The sequence below is a fragment of the Myotis nattereri genome (assembly GCF_964212035.1).
Source record: "Myotis nattereri genome assembly, chromosome: 5".
In the NCBI taxonomy this organism is placed as follows: Eukaryota; Metazoa; Chordata; class Mammalia; order Chiroptera; family Vespertilionidae; genus Myotis; species Myotis nattereri.
Window position 1 is genome coordinate 67,630,144 of NC_138080.1, and position 19,157 is coordinate 67,649,300.

Consider the following 19,157-nt stretch of genomic DNA (forward strand, 5'->3'; position numbering starts at 1 on the left):
TCTTGGGTGTGTGTGTGTGTGTGTGTGTGTGTGTGTGTGTAAACTACTAATCAGCATTACAATACAGCATTACAATTGCTAAATGTCTATACATAAAATAAGCATAAAGCTTTGATGAAATTAAAATGAATTCGGAATAAGGCGTAGAAAGAATTGAGGCAGAGTGGAATCTTAAAGAAAGAGCAGGATTGTAATGGCAAATCTAAACACAAGGATTCAGAAAAAGACATAATGCGAGCTTAATGGGGATACATGTGGTTTGTTTGCAGGACAGTGAGAGCCTAAATAACAAGGAAGACTCCTATCGGAGATAAGGTCGGGAAGATTCAGGGGGATTTTGATGCCAGTCTTGGACTGTTTTGTCCAGCAGCAGAATGTCCTGGAAGTTATCATTCAAGGAAGCAAGTTATTAAAGTGGTATTTCAGGAAGAGAACATGCTGGCGATGTGAGCATTAGAAAGGGAAGGCCGCTATGTTCATTGAGCACTTCTGTGTGCGTGGTGGTGGGTGCTTCGCAGAAGCCTGAGCCGTTGGCTATACCCCTCAATCTAAAAATTAAGAACTTGAGTTGTGACGGTAACACTGAGTAGAAGGGAAGAATATATCTGAGAGTCATTGCAAAGGAAGGGTCTATTGAGGGGCAATCTAGACCCTGCTTTGCAGAGCAAGTGAGACTATGCTTTTAACCTAAGCCACCAGGGCAGACGTGTGGGCGGGATGAAATCTGAGTGGCAGGATGAGAAGTAGGTTTTGGAGGCAGTGCAAGAAGTTTGATGTTGGGCATCAAGTTTAAATGTAAGACTCAACCTTTGGGCAATACATCAAAAAATAAAGATAAACTTGTTCGGTTTTCAGTAAGTGTGTTACTATTTATAATCTAGAATGCCTGATATGCACACAAATGCATAGCCCTTCACTTACTCATTTAGTAATTGCCTGCCATCCAAGGGAGGGCTCAGAGCACACACTGGAAGCAAAGGCCCCGTTTTCAATCCTGACTCTATGCTGACTAGCTGCGTGACTCTAGACAAGTACTTCACTTTATTTTTATATGTCTCTGTCTTTAAATTTTCTCATATGTGAGAATGGGGTCCCACAGGGCCATCATAAAAAGCGAATGAGTTTATTTAAATAAAGCGCCTAGGACAGTGCCTGGCACGTTGGAAGCGCATGGAAGTGTTTGCTGTTATCACCATCATCATCATCATTGTCTGCACTATTACTTGCCCAGCTCTGCTGAGAACCAGGCCTTAAGAGGGACCACGAGGAATCCAGTTGCTCACCATCCAGGGGTGACAGAGCTTGACGCACAAGAGAATAGTATTTACACAGATTAAAAAGTAACGTAGGCTTGCCCTAGGTGGTTTGGCTCAGTGGATAGAGTGTCAGCCTGTGGACTGAAGGGTCCCGGGTTTGATTCCAGTCAAGGGCACATCCCCTGTAGGGGGCGTGCAGGAGGCAGCTGATCAGTGATTCTCTCTCATCATTGATGTTTCTCTCTCACCCCCTCCCATCCTCTCTGAGATCAATAAAAATATATTTTTAAAAAAATTAACTTAGGCTTAATGTGTATTTTTGTGATTTTAAATTTTGGGGGAAATTATTACTAATAGTATTTATTAGAAATTATTACTATCCAGGTAAATTGTCATGGGTATATAAGTGAATAGTTTAGTCATCAAATTATGCAGTAGGTGTTTTCTATAAACTGAATGTTGGCCGACTTTATAAATATGATCATTGTTTCATCTTCATCTCAGTAGTACTCAAAGGTTATTTCCCATCAGCACCAGTGTGCAAATCATTTACCTTTAATTGCATTTGACCTAGAAGACCTGCCACTTCAGTCATTTTGCTTTTTTTGTTATGTTGGGAATTTTAAGCTATGTGAGTTCGAATGAGCTGTGCCCCTCTTAGTCTGTGTTTACCACTGTGTACCTTGCACTTGGCCCGAAGAATGTTCAGTAACTATTTGTGGAATTGATTTGTAGACATTATCATTTTCTCTCTCCTATGTATTTATACCAGATTGCTTTCTGACTTTAATAACTATTCACTTAGGTATAGGACACCTGACAGACTAAGTTTTTAAGCTGTTTGTGTAGCTCCTTTGGAAAAAAATCAAAGCTGAAGTTATTTTGGAAGTGTTAATCTGTTGATTTTTTTTTAAGAACAAGTAAGGGCAAAGGATGAAAAATTAATCCTGAATTATTATTTTAGTAAGCAAGACATTGAGTTGACCTTTTTTTAAGCTATTTTTTAAGACTACATTGTATCTACTTCTAACCTGGGACTCTTCAAATAATTTTTGGCCAAAAACAATATAATGCATATATGTTGAATAGAAAAAAAAAGGTCTGTGCATAAGAAAATTCCAGCTAATAAAACATAAGAGATATGAATGTATAAAATACAGCACATATGCAACCAAAACACCAGTCCTGAATGACCACACTGAAATGATGGTGGAGTGGTTGACATTACCTCAATTTTCCCAGAGTTGAACTTCTCTAAGAAGCACTGTGTATGACTCTAAAAATGAATGCTATTGCTAAGAATCACAGTAGTTTATGAGTAGTTATACTAATGAATACTGTATCTGTTTAATATGAATGTGCTTTTATTTAATGCCAAATAATATTCAAGATATATTAAGATGCTTTTGTACTTTTAATATACTAGTATATATGCATGTATATATGTGGGGTAGAGGGGTCCTATGGCGAAGTATAACATAAAATGTATTGTTTTAACCATTTTAAAATTGTGATAAAATATTAAATGTATCTGCTTAACCATTTTTTAAATTAAATCTTTATTGTTCAGATTATTACAGTTGTTCCTCTTTTTTCCCCCATAGCTCCCCTCCACCCGGTTCCCACCCCACCCTCTGCTCTTTCCCCCCCACCCCCTGTCCTTATCCATAGGTGTACAATTTTTGTCCAGTCTTTTCCTGCACCCCGCACACCCCTTTCCCCCCAAGAATTGTTAGTCCACTCCCTTTCTATGCCCCTGATTCTATTATATTCACCAGTTTATTCTGGTCATCAGATTTTTTATTCACTTGATTTTTAGATTCACTTGTTGATAGATACGTATTTGTTCATAATTTGTATCTTTACCTTTTTCTTCTTCCTCTTCTTAAAGAATACCTTTCAGCATTTCATATAATCCTGGTTTGGTGGTGATGAACTCCTTTAGCTTTTTCTTATCTGTGAAGCTCTTTATCTGACCTTCAATTCTGAATGATAGCTTTGCTGGATAAAGTAATCTTGGTTGTAGGTTCTTGGTATTCATCACTTTGAATATTTCTTGCCATTCCCTTCTGGCCCACAGAGTTTCTGTTAAGAAATCAGCTGATAATCTTATGGGTACTCCCTTGTAGGTAACTAACTGTTTTTCTCTTGCTGCTTTTAAGATTCTCTCTTTGTCTTTTGCTCTTGGCATTTTAATTATGATGTGTCTTGGTGTGGTCCTCTTTGGATTCCTTTTGTTTGGGGTTCTCTGTGCTTCCTGGACTTGTAAGTCTATTTCCTTCACCAGGTAGGGGAAGTTTTCTCTCATTATTTCTTCAAATAGGTTTTCAATATCTTGCTCTCTCTCTCTTCTTCTGGCACCCCTATAATTCAGATGTTGGTTCGCTTGAAGTTGTCCCAGGGGCTCCTTACACTATCTTCATATTTTTGGATTCTTTTTTCTTTTTGCTTTTCCAATTGGGTGTTTTAACTTCTTCGTATTTCAAGACTTTCACTTGATTCTTGCGATCCTCTAGTCTGCTGTTGGAAGTCTGTATAATATTCTTTATTTTAGTCAGTGTATGCTTAATTTCTATTTGGTCCTTTTTCATATTATCGAGGGTCTCACTAGATTTCTTGAGGGTCTCACTAAATTTATCGGCAGTTTCTAGAAAATTCTTGAAAAACCTTATAACCGTGGTTTTGAACTCTATATCCAGTAGTTTGCTTTCCTCCATTTCTGCCATTTGTGACCTGTTTCTTTGTCTCCGCATTTTGGCTGCTTCCCTGTGTTGATAGGGTGGCTTTCTGTGCTAGGTATCCTATAGGGCCCAGTGGCTCAGCCTTCCCAAATACCTGAGGTGGACACTCTTGGTGCACCCCTTTGTGGGCTGTGTGCACAGTCTTGTTGTAATTAAGCCTTAATTGTTGTAGGTATCACTGGGAGGAATTGACCTCCAGGCCAATTGGCTGTGAGAATCAGCTGTGTCTATGGTGGGAGAACTTCTGTGCTGAGACACCCTTCTGGGGCAAGACTTGCTTCAGTGGGGCTTTGGTGCTCACTGAGTCTGCCTCCTGAGTGTGTCCCTTATGGATCTGAGGAGTTGTAATCTGGATGGTCGGGTCCCACTCTGACCACTGGGAACACTGGCACTTGGATCTCTAAGGAGGTGCTAATTTTGCCTCTGCCTGAGGCTACCTAGCAGGAGCTATGGAGAGATCTGCAGATTCTTCTTCTTTGTTTGGGATTTGGAGGTGCCCAGATGAGGCCCAGCTGTGACGCAATGCAAGCTGCTGTGGGGCCGTGGGCCTTCTTTTGGATGTTCGGGGTCTCTCTGACCCCGCTGCAGTTTGTTAGGTAATTTTAGATTGCAAAGGGCCAGGTCATTCATATGCAAAAGCCTCTGCGCACAGCTTGGGTGGGGCGGGGTGTCAGGGAATCAACAGGGCGGAGCAAGCAGCTATGGCTGATCCTCAGTCCTACCCTAAGAAGCCCCGCGTCTCAGTGTCCTGCAGTAATCGCTGTAAGCACCTCTGAAAGCCGCCCTCGAGTTTTCTCTTGCTGCTTTTAAGATTCTCTCTTAAAAACAGACAGACAGTCCAGTTTCTCCTTGTATGAGTCTGGGTCCCCAGAGACTCGCCCAGAACTGGCGTTCAGAGCGGTCAGGAGCTTGTGAGTCCCTCCCGATTGTAAAAGACAACCATGTCCTCAGTTGCCAGCCCTTTCTGCGTGCGCCTTCGTACCTCTGCACTTTACTTCCACACCTCCTCTGAGTCTCAGTGTGCTTTTCTCTTTCCTTCTAGTTGTAGAATTTCCACTCAGCCAGCCTTCCTGTGATTCTGGATGATGTCCGTTTTGTCTTTTAGTTGTATTTTTGAAGTGGTTGTGCGAGGCAGCGATTTCAGGTGTTTACCTATGTCGCCATCTTGGTTTCTCTCTGCTTAACCATTTTTAAGTGTACAATTCAATAGTGTTAAGTGTATTCACATTACTGTACAATCAACCTCCAAAATATATGTGCATTTTATAAAGAAATGAATGAGTCCTTTAGATATGGTCTGTTAATAAGAAATTTTATTTTACACACAGAAACATGAACATGTATCTCACTAATAAGGATTCTACTTGATCATTTTTTTAAACAATCTCTCACTCTCTCTCCCTCCCTCCTTCCTTCCTCCTTCTTCCTCCCTCCTCCCTCCTCCCTCCTTCCCTTCCTCCCTCCTTCCCTTCATTAATAGGAGTGAGCTGAGTCGGCAGAAACTTCATACCCAAGAGCTGCTTTCTCAGCTGGAAATGGCAAATGAAAAGGTAGCTGAGGTAAGATAATGACTCCCGCGGGAGGCCCTTCTGCTGCAGCCTGATATACATGTTAGAGACTTTTACTCGAGCCAAGTCCAAATTAATTCTCTACTTGGAAATGGCTGTACAGATGTGTATATTTCCTGTAGAAATCATCCATAACCCAAAAGTCCTCAGGTGGTACCGTGTGAATAAAAGCCTGAGAGTCAGGGATCCATCATGTGCATATGACAGAGGTGGTGCTGGTGCCGGTCTCAGAGACTCTGCTAGGACCCTCGGAGGTCTGTGCGTGTCTGAGATTATTTTTTAACCTGTTCCTTTTGTTTAGTTTTCATCCATCACAAGAGATGCGTAGAAAATACTTTGGCCTCCTGGAATATATTAACATACTCCTGTAGATAACTGGAGAGCTAACTAGAGCAAGAATTCAGGTTTTTTCCTTGAAGTGTTAAAAAAGTAAGTAATTTCTAGATTATGATTAGGGCATTCTAGAACTCTAGTTCTCCTTTTGATGTTCCACCTTCGAATGTATTTGCTGGAATTTCTTCAACAGTCTGTCTGGCCCACCGTCTCTTTGTGGCCTGCTATAGCTGCCAGAGAGAAATCATTACTCTTAAGTTTTGTGGCATTATAAATTGATATGAACAATTTAGAAAACAATTCCACCCTAGCCATTAAAGTACTCTTTGGTATAGCTCCCACTTCCAGGAATCTGGTCTAAGGGGGTCATTTAAAATGGGAAAAAATTTAAAGGAAGATATTCAACACAGTAATGTTAATAATATCGGAAGATCAGAAGCAACCACAATAAACCATTAAAAAAGAACGACTGTCTATATATTATGATTTCTGGACTGTGCCTTAACTATTATTATGACAGATAGAAAGATGTATGTTATGTGCAGTCTGATAGTGACTATGAAATTCATTATTATAGATGGTGGCATTTTTTCCCTGAGTTCTCTCTAGTTTTAAAATGTGCCTCTTAAATTTATGACTTCGTATTTAAACAATTTTGTAAATTGGAATAGCCAGTATAGTTCTCATCATAAAATTTAATTTTGCTTTTGGGCACACTGAGAAATATAATAAGCTTGTTTTAACAGGATACTGTTATTTCAATATTTTACGTTACTAGGCCTGACAGTCCCTGTAATCACTTGTGTGTTAGGACATGGGAACTATATTGTTCTTCATAGAAAGTGTGTTTTTCTTTTTATTCCTGATTAGGCTGGTTACTCTCTCAATTCCCACAAGTGCCAGAAAAATTGAATAACAATACCAGTTGTACTAATACAAAAACATTTTGTTCAGGCGAGTAAGTATGGAAGGACTGGTGCGTTTTTTAACTGAAGCTTCTTTGAGCCATGTGCGTGATGGCATGCAGTGTCAGATTTATGTTCGTGACGCTGCGAGTCTCCTGAGGCTGCTCTACCAGGTTACCACTGGTGATGTGCAGTCTCGGCTCTGGAGGGCCGAGGTCCTGGAGATCAGGAGGTCGGCAGGGTTGGTTCCTCTCGTGGGCTCGGAGGAGGGTAGGTCCATGCCTGTCTCCTAGCTTCCGGCAGCCTCGGGCATTCCTCGGCTTGCAGATGGTGTTCGCCCTGAGTCTTTCTATGGTCTTCCCTTTGCACATGTCTGTCTGTCCAAATTCCCCTTTTTATAAAGACACCAGTCGTATTTGATTAAGGTCAAGCCTAGTAGTATCATTCTAACATAATCATTAGCAAGAACCCTATTTCCAAATAAAGACATTTATAGGTACCGTGGGTTAGGACTTCAATATATGTTTAGGGGCATAATTCAACCCATAACAATGTCTTAATAACTCTGTTGACCCTAATACCTTGTGGAGTATATAGCTGTTTGGGGAACATGTGGAAACAGACTTCTTAACCTTTTAAAGAAAACCTTTAGCATATAAATCATTTAAGGCACATCTAACACTGTAAAAACCAGGATTTCCAGAATGAATATTTTCGTTTCTTGAAGGTTTAATAATGATGATGTCCCAGTTTCCCTAGAACAGTGGTTCTCAACCTTCCTAATGCCGCGACCCTTTAATACAGTTCCTCATGTTGTGGCCTCCAACCATAAAATTATTTTCGTTGCTACTTAATAACTGTAATGTTGCTACTGTTATGAATCGTAATGTAAATATCTGATATGCAGGATGTATTTCGGTGACCCCTGTGAAAGGGTCTTTCGACACCCAAAGGGGTCGCAACCCACAGGTTGAGAACCGCTGCCCTGGAAGTTGGTCCGAGCACAGTGGCTCTGAGGACACCAGCAGGCAGTGCCAGCGCCTGCTGGGAACATGGTAGACACAAGGATTCTCAGGTTGGGAGTAGGTCCAGGTGGGAGGCCCAGCAGTCTGTGTTTCCACACTCCCCACACTGGAAGCACTGAGCTAGCATCTCAAGGTTAACAGGTCAAAAACTGAAAATCCTGTTCTCAACTTCTGATTCTCTTTGCTTTGCACTTAATCCACTTTTTTGTTGACATGGAGGGGTAAAACGGTTTAGTGAGGATGTACAACCAGCTTTGAATTTCATAACTTGAAAAATGTACATTTGGAGACATTATCTTTGCATTTTATAGTGGTATCTCAGATGAGGTCCAGATTCCCATTGATTATTCCACAAATGCCTCCATGTCACGCGTGGATCTCTAACCCATTTGTTTTATGTTTCCTCTTCACAGAGTGAAAAGTTAATTCTCGAGCATCAAGAAAAAGCCAACAGACTCCAGAGGCGGCTCAGTCAGGCGGAGCAGAGAGCCGCGTCCGCTTCTCAGCAGGTAGGGAGCGCCTCGCCGCCCCTGACAGTAACCGTCCGGGTGGGTCACGCTAAGAAAGGCTCCTCAGAAGTCCCCAGAGAACTAGTAGGATTATTTTTACCTGATTAAACTATTTGAAATTAATCTCTATTATTTGGGGTTAAGAGTAAACTTTAAAGTCAGAAATAAACATCAGTCTCTGCAGTTGACTCCCACCTCTGGAACCACTCTGTCCCTCACAGACACTAGCCACCAGCAGCTGCTCCAATTAATTAAAATGAAATAAACTAAAATAAATCTGCAATCAGACTAGCAGATACCAGGTGCTCAATGACCATGCGTCACATCAGACAGCATGAATGTGGAACTCTCTGTCCGAGGAAGTCCGAGGGACGCCCTGCCCCAGAGGCTGTGCATGTGAACTGGGCAGGTGTTTTCCAACAGATTTGGAAGTAGGTAGCATTGCTCTGAACACACTATTTCAAATGCACTAACTTTGTTTTAATTGTAGTTTTTAAATGGAAAAAATTACTTTGTGTATAGGTTAACTCCATTTAATGCACATTTGTATATGACTATCACTCTAAAATATGATATAAAGTCCAGTGGGAAATAGAGTTTGAAAATGCATTCGTGAAATATTGATAAGGGGGTAATTATCCATAATGCACACACATCATTAGGAAACGAGCCATTTGTCTACAATAGGAGCAATAGTCCCTCCTATTGGGAACAAAATGAGATCAGTTTAGTGAATATAAACATAGGCTGGAAACAGTTCAGATAGATAGTTAGATAGGTAGATAGATAGGCAGATAGACGGACAGGCAGATCGATAGATAGGTATGGATAGGCAGGCAGGCAGACAAAAACAAGTTAATACATTATTAGTTATATTTGGCTATAAATGTACTATTTTAATTAAAATTAATATTACTCTTAGATATTATACCATTTTATACATAGTAAAGCAACTCTGAATACTGAATTCAGTTTATGTTTGTGATATTTACAGATTTTCTTTTTAAATCTACTTCTGGTATGACCATGAGGTGACACTTAAATGAAATCCAGCCATAATTTGCCCTTCTCCTTCTGTCCCCTCCCTCTTGACAGTAATTATAGCTTTATTAAATATGTTTAATTTCTTATGGAATAATGAAGTAATGGACTACTTAATTACTCAAGAATTCCTCCATTCATGTGGATGATATGGCAGTAGGAGCGAGGCTGTGCTGGGCAGTGTCTGGAGCGTGTGTTTGGTGTCGACAAATAGCCTGCTGTCCCTCCGTAGCCATGTGACTTAGGGCCGCCTCCACCTCGCTACGCCTCGTGCTCTTCTTGCTCAGCATAGGATACTAACGCCTCCATTAGAGTTATTGAAAGATGAAGGGAATTCACACATACAAAGCACTTAGTCATTAAATGGTAAGTAGACAGATATAGAAGAAATTAAATTTCTTACATCACAATCCTTATAGCTTCAAGTTTGCCTTTTTTAATGAATGTGATAAAGAAAATGCCTGCTTAAAATCACCTACCTCGAGTCCCGTAGTAAAAGGGTGCAGTTACAGAACCTCGCTGTAGTGTCCCGGTGACATCTGGCTGCGTCTCCCTCCGGACAGTTACACCTGAGCGGCCTCCTGTTAAACTCGGATGGCAAAGTTGCCCTGAGTTTAGCTCTTTGTGAGGTGTTTTTTTTTAATGTTTTTCAGTAAACACTTCACAAATTTTTCCTTAAGCTTTTCTTCTCCTATTTTGTTCTCCTTTAAAGATGGAAAGTAACCATACAGCCTTATGCCCATACACAAAAAGGAATTTACCCCCTGGAGTTAATATTTTTTCCTTAAGTGAGTCCAAGTTATAAACTTTCTTTATGAGACATATATTCAGGTTTTTTTTTAAACCTTTATCTTTGCCTTCTCTGAATTCTTTCTAATTAATTTTTTTCATTTTCCTCCAAAAAATGGAAACTTCTAATAGAAATGATATCCTGCTAAGGGCCTGATATTTAACGCAGTGATGGAGGTGAGAGATCCTCATTGTCTGTACTCACCAGTGCAGCCCAGCACCCTGCTGGGTCCAGGGAGAGCCCTTCAGTCCTGACTCAGCCGGCCCTGACCCTGCTCCCGGCCAGTACTGTGGCCACGTGTTCTAAGTCACCATGCACCATGACTGCCGTGTCTTAGAAATCAGGGCGGTGCAGCCTTTCTCTGCAAGAACACAAAACCTAGAAACTAGGAAAGAAATCAGTAAATGTAACGATGTAAAATTTCAAATTTCTACATAAAGTCAATGACGGACTGAGGAAAGTATGTGCAACAAGTATATGACCAAGAGGCTAATGTCGTGGATGCATATAAGGAGTGGCTGCGTTAGCAAAGAAGTCTGCAGCTCCCACATCATTGGTGTGATGGCTGTTGGTGCGGTAGCAGGTTAGGCAGGATCTCTCAGGCTGTGAGTGTACATAACCTGGGACCAGCATTCCTAAGAATATGTTCTGCAGGTGGTCCCTTACCTCTGGGCACAGCTGTACATGGAAGCATGAAGAAGCCTAATTGCAGCATTGCTTATCCTTTTAAAATATTAAAAATATCTAAATGCCCATCAACAGAAAACCAGCTAAATTAAAGAATACCCATGCAGGGGAAAGTTAGCAGCTGTTAAGGAATAAAATAGATCTAATATGAAACCATTTCGCACCAGCTAGTTTGACTCAGTGGATAGAGCATCGGCCTGCTGACTGAAGGGTTCCAGGTTCAATATCAGTCAAGGGCATGTACCTCGGTTGCAGGCTCAATCCTCAGTCCTGGTTGGGGTGTATGCGGAACCAATCAATTTGTCTCTCTCACATCATCGTTGTTTCTCTCTCTCTCTCTCTCTCTCTGCCTCTCCCCTTCCCTTCTGCTCTCTCTGAAAATCAATGGAAAAAATATCCTTAGGTGAGGATTAACAAAAAATAAGAAAATAATATGGAAGCATTTCTAAGGTAGATCTTGTAGCAGAAAAAAAAACCAAGATGAAAAGTCTGCATCATCCTTTATCATTTTCTAAATAAAAAGGGGTGAGGACATATATGCATATACCCTCATTTAGAATATTTCAGGAAAAATGCTTAGGAACTGGAAGGAGGGCTATGGAAATAGCACAGTAGTGGGAAGATTTCCTTTATGCTATGTCGTACCGTTCGTTTTATTTTTTGCACTGTTAAGTTTTTTTACTATGTGTATATTCCATATTTTAATCAATTCCAATTAATATGTAAAGATTATTTTCCTGTTGGACTTTTCTTACTATGACCTATCATCTCTTTATTACCAGCCCTGCAGTGTGCTGGCTTACACTTACTTTCTATCTTAGCCACTTTCCCGATTACCTTTCCTCTGGCTGTTCTCCCTCCCTCGGTGGAATATGTCTTGGAATTCCCGGGATGTCACTGAGCTGTGGGATGTCGTATTTGGCTTGTGTGTCTAGTGTGATGCAGGCACTTTAAGTGTCTCAGGAGTGAAATAGAAGTGAGCACAGAGGGCGACCTCTTCCAAGGCCCTTTCCGCTAGGATGATGTTCAATGACTGTAAGCTGTGGCGGGTTACACTGTGTGGAAAATTCACCTAAGACTTCCCCTAGGAAAGTGACTGCTTACTGATTGTTCATTTCAATTGCAGCTCAGTGTGGTTACAGTGCAGAGAAGAAAAGCAGCCTCCATGATGAACCTGGAAAATATCTAAAAAGGCCCGTAGTTCACCCCAGCCTTAGAGGGGAAGCTGCTGCACTAGGAGGTTGAATGGGAAAGCCTGCCGAGAAGGGCAAAGGCCCTGCCCCTGGCACGCGCGTTTGCCATTGTTTTGGGGGGTTATTGGGAAGCAGGACAGTGGCAGCTTCCTGGGAGTAAAGGAAACATAACCGGCACGGACTTCAGTGGAGAATAAAGCAGCTGAGAAGACTCATTGCCTCCGCCAGTGTGTCTATTGTCCCCCGCCCCGCCCCCCCCCCATCCTTTGGAAGAGCATAACTTCTAGACCAGTGATGGCGAACCTATGACACACGTGTCAGAGGTGACACACGAACTCATTTTTTGGGTTGATTTTTCTTTGTTAAATGGCATTTAAATATATAAAATAAATATCAAAAATATGCATCTTTGTTTTACTATAGTTGCAAATATCAAAAATTTCTGTATGTGACACAGCACCAGAGTTAAGTTAGGGTTTTTCAAAATGCTGACACGCTGAGCTCAAAAGGTTCGCCATCACTGTTCTAGACTATGCTAATCATGAGAAAGAGATTTTACGAATATACTAAAATGTTAATATTTCTGTTTCTGAGATTTGAGAATTTTACATCAGATTGTTACCTCTAACTCATTTTTAAGGTTCCCAAGTTATCCATTTTATTATGAACTCGTAAATGTAATAAATTATGTGTTCTAAAATGATGCTGTCGTGTATTTTAATATGTAACTAGTGATTCTGTTTCTCACTGACATAATTTCCAGGATTTATCAAATGCTGACGATAAGGCTTTGGGAGGTGTGGGGGGTTTTGATCAGATGGACTTGGTTCTGAGGCTGTGCCGCCTGTGCTCTTGGGACTGCGGACTTTGCTGCTGTTCTCGCTCCTGGTGGGCATGGGGCAGACAGGTGTGCTCTGGACAGCAAGCTGGGAGACCTGTGTGGCTCAAACAAAAGATAGCGCCTTGAGTTTGAGGTGACACGGAAACGTTCGTGGGTTGATATTCAGCCAGCAGTGGGAAGTTTAGGACTGATGCAGACGAGCCAGGATGTCGTGGGGTCTTTGGCTGGAGCTGAGAGTTGAGGCTGTGGCGCGGAGCTGGCCCTGGGCCTTGCGTGCTGGGCTGGCTCCCCCTCGCCCCTCCTCTCTTGCCCTCTCCCTGACATTGCCTTTTCCTTCCTTCCATCACCACATCCTCCTCTCCCCACACAGGGCTGCGTTCACACCTCGCCGTGTGCACGTTCTTCGCTGCCACTCAGTCTAGGTGGGGGCTGCCGTGTTGCTCGCAGAGTGTGCTATAGGGTTTCTCCACGGCGCTTACCAAGGCTTGTCAGTAACTCTGAGTTTTTCCTTTAAGGTCCTCTCTACCCCAGCAGGCCGCAGGCTCTGCGAGAGGAGGACTTGCGTCTCTGTAACCTTAGCACTCAGCAGAGTTCCTAGTATTTACTGCTTGTTCCTTTTTAAAGCCCTTTAAGCCCATTAACATGGCATCATGGAAATTTTCATTCAATATTTTCACCCTTTTTTGAAAGAATAAAAAAGCCACTAGAGCATAATGTGATATATAAGGAAATCTGTTAGCACTTAACGTCTGTGAAGATTAAAACATGAGATTAGCATCTCCTTTCATCTAGAACAGTGGTTCTCAACCTTGGCTGCACATTAGAATCACCTGGGAATCTTTTTTTAAATCCTGATTTCTGGGCCTCATCCTCCAGAAATTCTGTTTCTTTGTTATGGGGTGGGGCCACACATTAGTAACAAAGAAGCATAATTTTCAGAGGATGAGGCCCAGCAATCAGGATTTTTAAAAGATTCCCAAGTGAGTCTAATGTGCAGCCAAGGTTGAGAACCACTGATCTAGAAAGGGGAGAGAAGCTATAATCACGTTTCTATAAATAACTAAAAGAATCCATGGAGACTGCGTCCCTGGGTCTGCAGTAAACATGCTGATCTGTATTAATGATGCCTGTTTATTGAGCACCTATCACACATACATAGGCATTTCGCTAACATTTTGCATTTGTTAGCTCATAGAATACAACACCCCTGCAAGGGGGACATTATTCCATTTCCTAAGATAGAAGGTATGACGGAAGTTAACCAACTTGCTCTGGGTCAAAAGCAGGAAAGTGGCTCTGAGGTTTCACACCCAGCCTCTCCCACACCAGACGCCTTCTACTCGCCATGCGACGTCTCCAGGGCCACGGAAGCTACACCTTTGACCTCTCTCCTATTTGCTGACAGGGACTGAGCAGTCACCTTTCTCATTCTCTGATGCCCTGGGATGGAGTTCACCTGGGCCCCATCCTGGACTTCACGTAACTTCTACCAGTACCCTCCACACTGGTATTACTCACTACCCATTAGTGTGTCCTTCTCGGTTCAAGGGTCGTGTTCTTGATGGGAAATACAGGTGCAGAGAAGAAAAGCAGCCTAATCCTAATGCAAATTAGGATTTGAAAAATTCTACTTCCACTTTTTCATTCATCAACCCTATTATAACAAATCTGAACTTTGAGCCCTTTTTATCTCCTTTTTACCTTTTCTGATTAAGCCAAAAAAGCCCTTTTGGTCATCTAATTAATATGCATTACAGAGAAAACTTGGTATAAGAAAAGCAACTTCATATATAGTGGGATTTGGTAGTTTTTTTCTATAATGGGTGGTAAAAATTGCACCAAAAAATTATGAAGTGATGAACGATGGATGTGGACAACAGGGGGTGAGGATGAGGGCAGGATTGGGGGGATGAGAGGACATTGGGGGGATAAGGACACATTTATAATATCTTAATAAAGGGGGAAAAAAACTATGAAGCATCTACCAGAAATCATAAATATGTTAAATCTGGTTTAGCAGTTGTAAAGTGGTTGGTATAATATTGTATGATTTGCTGTGTCAAAATTTGGGACTTGGGACCAGTAGAGGCAAAGATATGATCACAAGCATCTGATATGAAAAAAAGTTCAGCAATTCAAACAGTGAAGCTGGCACAGGGCCGAAAGGCGCAAGAAAAGGAGGAACTCGCCCTGAGGCTGCTGCGTGGGGAGGGAGCGCCACAGGGGTGGTAATCCTGGGTTAGAGCCTTCCGCCAGGTGAGTGGGTAAAATAGCCATAATTAATCCATAGGTATAAATGTGCTACTTAAAATTCAGCCAGATATAAGCCAAGTAGTAGTGAGAATATCAAGATACATTAGTGTTAATTAGGAGTGACTACTATTTTTTAAATCTTTGTTATTTAATTTGATAAAAATTGTTTATCTTGGCTATTTAATTTGACAAATAAGTCATTGCTTGGTTTATTTGAAAAATTAACTGGATTTGTTATACCTTCTATTACAAAAATATGATTTGAAGGTTTGACATAGCATCAATTTAAAGTTTTTAGACATTAGTCCTAATTCTAGATTCATCATTAAGAAACTGTGTGACTCTAAATAACTTTAACTTTCCAGGAAGGTGTTGGGATATAGAAAATTGTTACTGAGTTTCTGATAGCAATGCTCTTTTTTTTTTTTGCTCATATATGCATATGTTCTATCTGAAAATGTGTATGCGTGCTCGCTACATAAATGTACATGATGCTACAGAAACTAATTCCATTCTCCCTAGTACAGCAGTTCTCAACCTGTGGGTCACAACCCTTTTGGGGGACAAACGACCCTTTCACAGGGGTCGCCTAAGACCATCGGAAAACACATATAATTACATATTGTTTTGTAATTAATCACTATGCTTTAATTATGTTCAAGCTGTAACAATGAAATTGGGGGTCACCACAACATGAGGAACTGTATTAAAGGGTCGCGGCATTAGGAAGGTTGAGAACCACTGCCCTAGAAGAAGGCAGCAACTGACCACAAGCTGACTGTATTAGTCATTATCCATTAGGTTACGTTCAGAGTCATTCGGCCAGGACATTGACCATTGACGTAGGCTTCAGGCCATGATTATCAGCTTTACTTTATAGAAATTCATTAACCTAAAGTTCCCATGTGTAATCCTCAGCACACTCAGGAACACCAGAGCTCCTTAGGGGAACTACCTTTATATTCTGTAAGGCAGCCGAGCTCGAGGGATTGACTGACTCCCAGCTCTACCACCTACTGACCTCGAGCAATTAACTTGACTTTTGTGCCTCAGTTTCCTCATCTGCAAATTAGATAACACTTCCCTCACATGTGAGGCTTAAACACAGTCATTGTACATAAACTAGCCCAGTGCCTGCGAGGTGAAAGCCCTGGCATACCTGCAGGAGTCTGGAGGTTCTCCTGAAGGCTATGCGCCGAATGACAGACTCAGATTTTAATTGCACAAGCTATCACTATGGAGACAGCGTTGGCAAAGCTGCAGCTAATTGAGGGGGAGGAGGGATTAATTTCAGCAAGACTGGAGTGAAGGAAACAAGAGGCAGCTGCAATCACCCAGGCAAGGACTGGTGCAGCTTGAGCTACGTGGCACGTGGTTCTGGGATTGAGAGAAGTGAAAAATGCTGAGGAGATACTAAGTGGGATCCACAGACCTACGACTTGGCCGTGGGCGTGGAAGAAAGGACTCGGGCAGCACTCCCAGGCTCCAGGCTTGCGTTGCTGTCTCTGAGGCAGGATATGAAAAGGATGAGTTCCGAAACCCCCAGCACCTGCCTACATCCCGAGGAAAGGCGCGGGCTCGGCCCAGGAAGAGCCGGAGTGCAGATGTGGACTCGGCCGTGGAGAGAGCAGCTGAAGCCAGGGAAGTAGATACAAGATGTGCTCATGTCCCTTCTTCAATAACCAGACAGTCCAAGCTCTCCTCCTCTCCCCAGGCCAGGCCACATCACCGACGCAGTTGTGAGCAATAGAGAGAAACCCTCCAGAGAAACCCTCCTGCACCCTGGAAGCTAATCGCCAAGGTTGCTGCAGATGGCGACTTTCAAAGTAGAAACCGCTCTCTGAGTGATCTGGGTGAGCACGGGAGCACGGGTCCCTGGTGCCGCATTCCCCATCACGTGCAGCCCGGCCACGGCTAAGCCCTGCCTGTGCCTCCTGGGGACTTAACTTCCCTGGGGAACTATTGTGGTTATTCAACGGGAAGACCTTGTAGGAAGAATCCCAGTTCTTTCTCTCTGGGGAGAGCAAGCAACATGGAAGGAAACAGTCACTAAGGAGGAACCAGGAGAAATTAACTTTTAGCCAAATGTATGAACAATTCATGTTAAAAAAAAAAAAACACACACACACACACACACACTGGCCAAATTATACATGAGGGCAGTAGCGCTACCCTGGTGTGGCTCCTGTGCACCCCAATCTAGGTGAGGATGCATGACCCACGTCGGCTTGGCTGTCCTCAACACAGAAAACTGCATGTCGTGGATGTGAATTTCTGCATGTGGTGACTCAATGCTGCTTCAGGCAGGGAGAGCACCAAGGTAGACATTAGAAATGGGGCCGAGCCCTGACTGGTTTGGCTCAGTGGATAGAGCGTCCACCTGCAGACTGAAGGGTCCCAGGATCGATTCTGGTCAAGGGCATGTACTTGGTTGCGGGCACATCCCCAGTGGGGAGTGTGCAGGAGGCAGCTGATCGATGTTTCTCTCTCATCAATGCTTCTAACTCTCCATCGCTCTCCCTTCCTCTCTGTAAAAAATCAATAAAAAATATATATATTTTAAAATGTACTAAAAAAAAGTGGAGCTGAAGCCCAGGCCTAATGAGGTGACCTCGACATGTCTTTGTAGAATGCAGATAATACCTAGGAATGCGTTTAATAAAACCGTGCTCTTAAAAGTTATCTTTTTAAAGAGCCTTGTGAAACAATCTTCCTGCACTCAGGAATAACATCTTTTTTCGCCTCAGAATGCTCACCAGTCAACAATATGTTGGAAAAAGGTCTTGTTCCTCATCATAGAAATAGCCTCCCAGCTACTAAATCCTTCTGCAGCCTTACCTACGTTACTGCGTGGACTTGCTTGAGGTGTCACAGTAACGCCAGGCACACTGTGGGACGTGGCCCTCTTTCCACAGAAGGGGAAATTGAGGCTCATAAAGGCTAGGCGATCTGGCCAAGGTCATGTGACCAGTCTCTCTGACCCTAAAGTCTTAAGTTGCTTCAACGACTAGTTGTTTTCAGATCTAAAATTGTGTTCCGGAAAGAACTCCATTGAGGTGGGAAAGACAAAAATCAAACCGTGATCATCTTTCAGTGTCTCCACACCAGAGCTGGGCAGAGAGCAGCCCCTCAGCGGGGTTGGGGGGGGGGGGGGGTGGGCGGGGCAGGGCACAGTAGCGCCTACCTCTTGTCCTGTTCCCTGCAGTTTATTCATCATCTAAACCAGGACACACTTGCTACACGCCAATTCAGAACTAAGTCATGTACATCTTTAAACATTTAGCAACAGCAGATTTCAAAAGACACTTAAGATGTATTGCAAAATGTACAGCATTTATTCACATACAGACAAAAAGGCACAAATTCTACTAAATAGTTCAACAAAAAAATACAGCTGTCCTCAACTAGTTTTATAAATACTTTCAAAAAGGGGGGTAGAAATAAATACAGGATTGGGCCATGTCATATAAAATAGTCATCTCTACATATACTTTAATTTCTGATTTGTAACTCTTCATGCACCTTTTTTTTCAATTTTAGCTGAATGGACACCAAGCTAGGCACATAGTGAAAAATCCTCTGTACAAGGTTACAAATGTAATGACAAGTTTGTCCATTTGAAAATAATTAAGATTTGTACACAACACATATAACCCTTCATCGAGATTTTGTGTTTATAACCTAACAAATGACATTCCAGGCAACTTTACAAAAGTTTAACTAGCCTACATTTTGACATAATACATTGATCATAATCAAAGATACTTCTTGGTCAGGGTGCACAAGGAAAGATAAAGCTTAAAAAAAAAGAAAGAAAGAAAAGAGCAAATGGTAGGTCCCACACTAAGAAGTGTACATGGGGGGCCGGGGTGGGGGCTGGGGGGCGGGTTGCTGCTGATGGTGGCCTCACAGACATCCCAGCAGGACAGAAAACTGACCTACAAAGCTATCATTACACCGGAGAAACCGTGCTCTAGCCATTTGCATTTCAAAGTAGAAATAAAAAGTGGGCTTT

The 19,157-nt window shown here is 42.2% G+C and overlaps 1 protein-coding gene across 1 annotated transcript in view; it reads left to right on the forward strand.

Annotated features, from left to right (window-relative positions):
* SCLT1 (sodium channel and clathrin linker 1) overlaps window positions 1–12,744 on the forward strand; it is a 100,216-nt gene extending 87,472 nt beyond the window's left edge. Inside the window, exons 19-21 of the mRNA XM_081093496.1 lie at window positions 5,478–5,556; window positions 8,242–8,337; window positions 11,982–12,744. Of these exons, the coding sequence (XP_080949622.1) occupies window positions 5,478–5,556; window positions 8,242–8,337; window positions 11,982–12,044 (238 nt within the window). The 3' untranslated portion in view covers window positions 12,045–12,744. The remainder of the gene's footprint in view (window positions 1–5,477; window positions 5,557–8,241; window positions 8,338–11,981) is intronic.
* The last annotated feature ends 6,413 nt before the right edge of the window (window positions 12,745–19,157 follow it).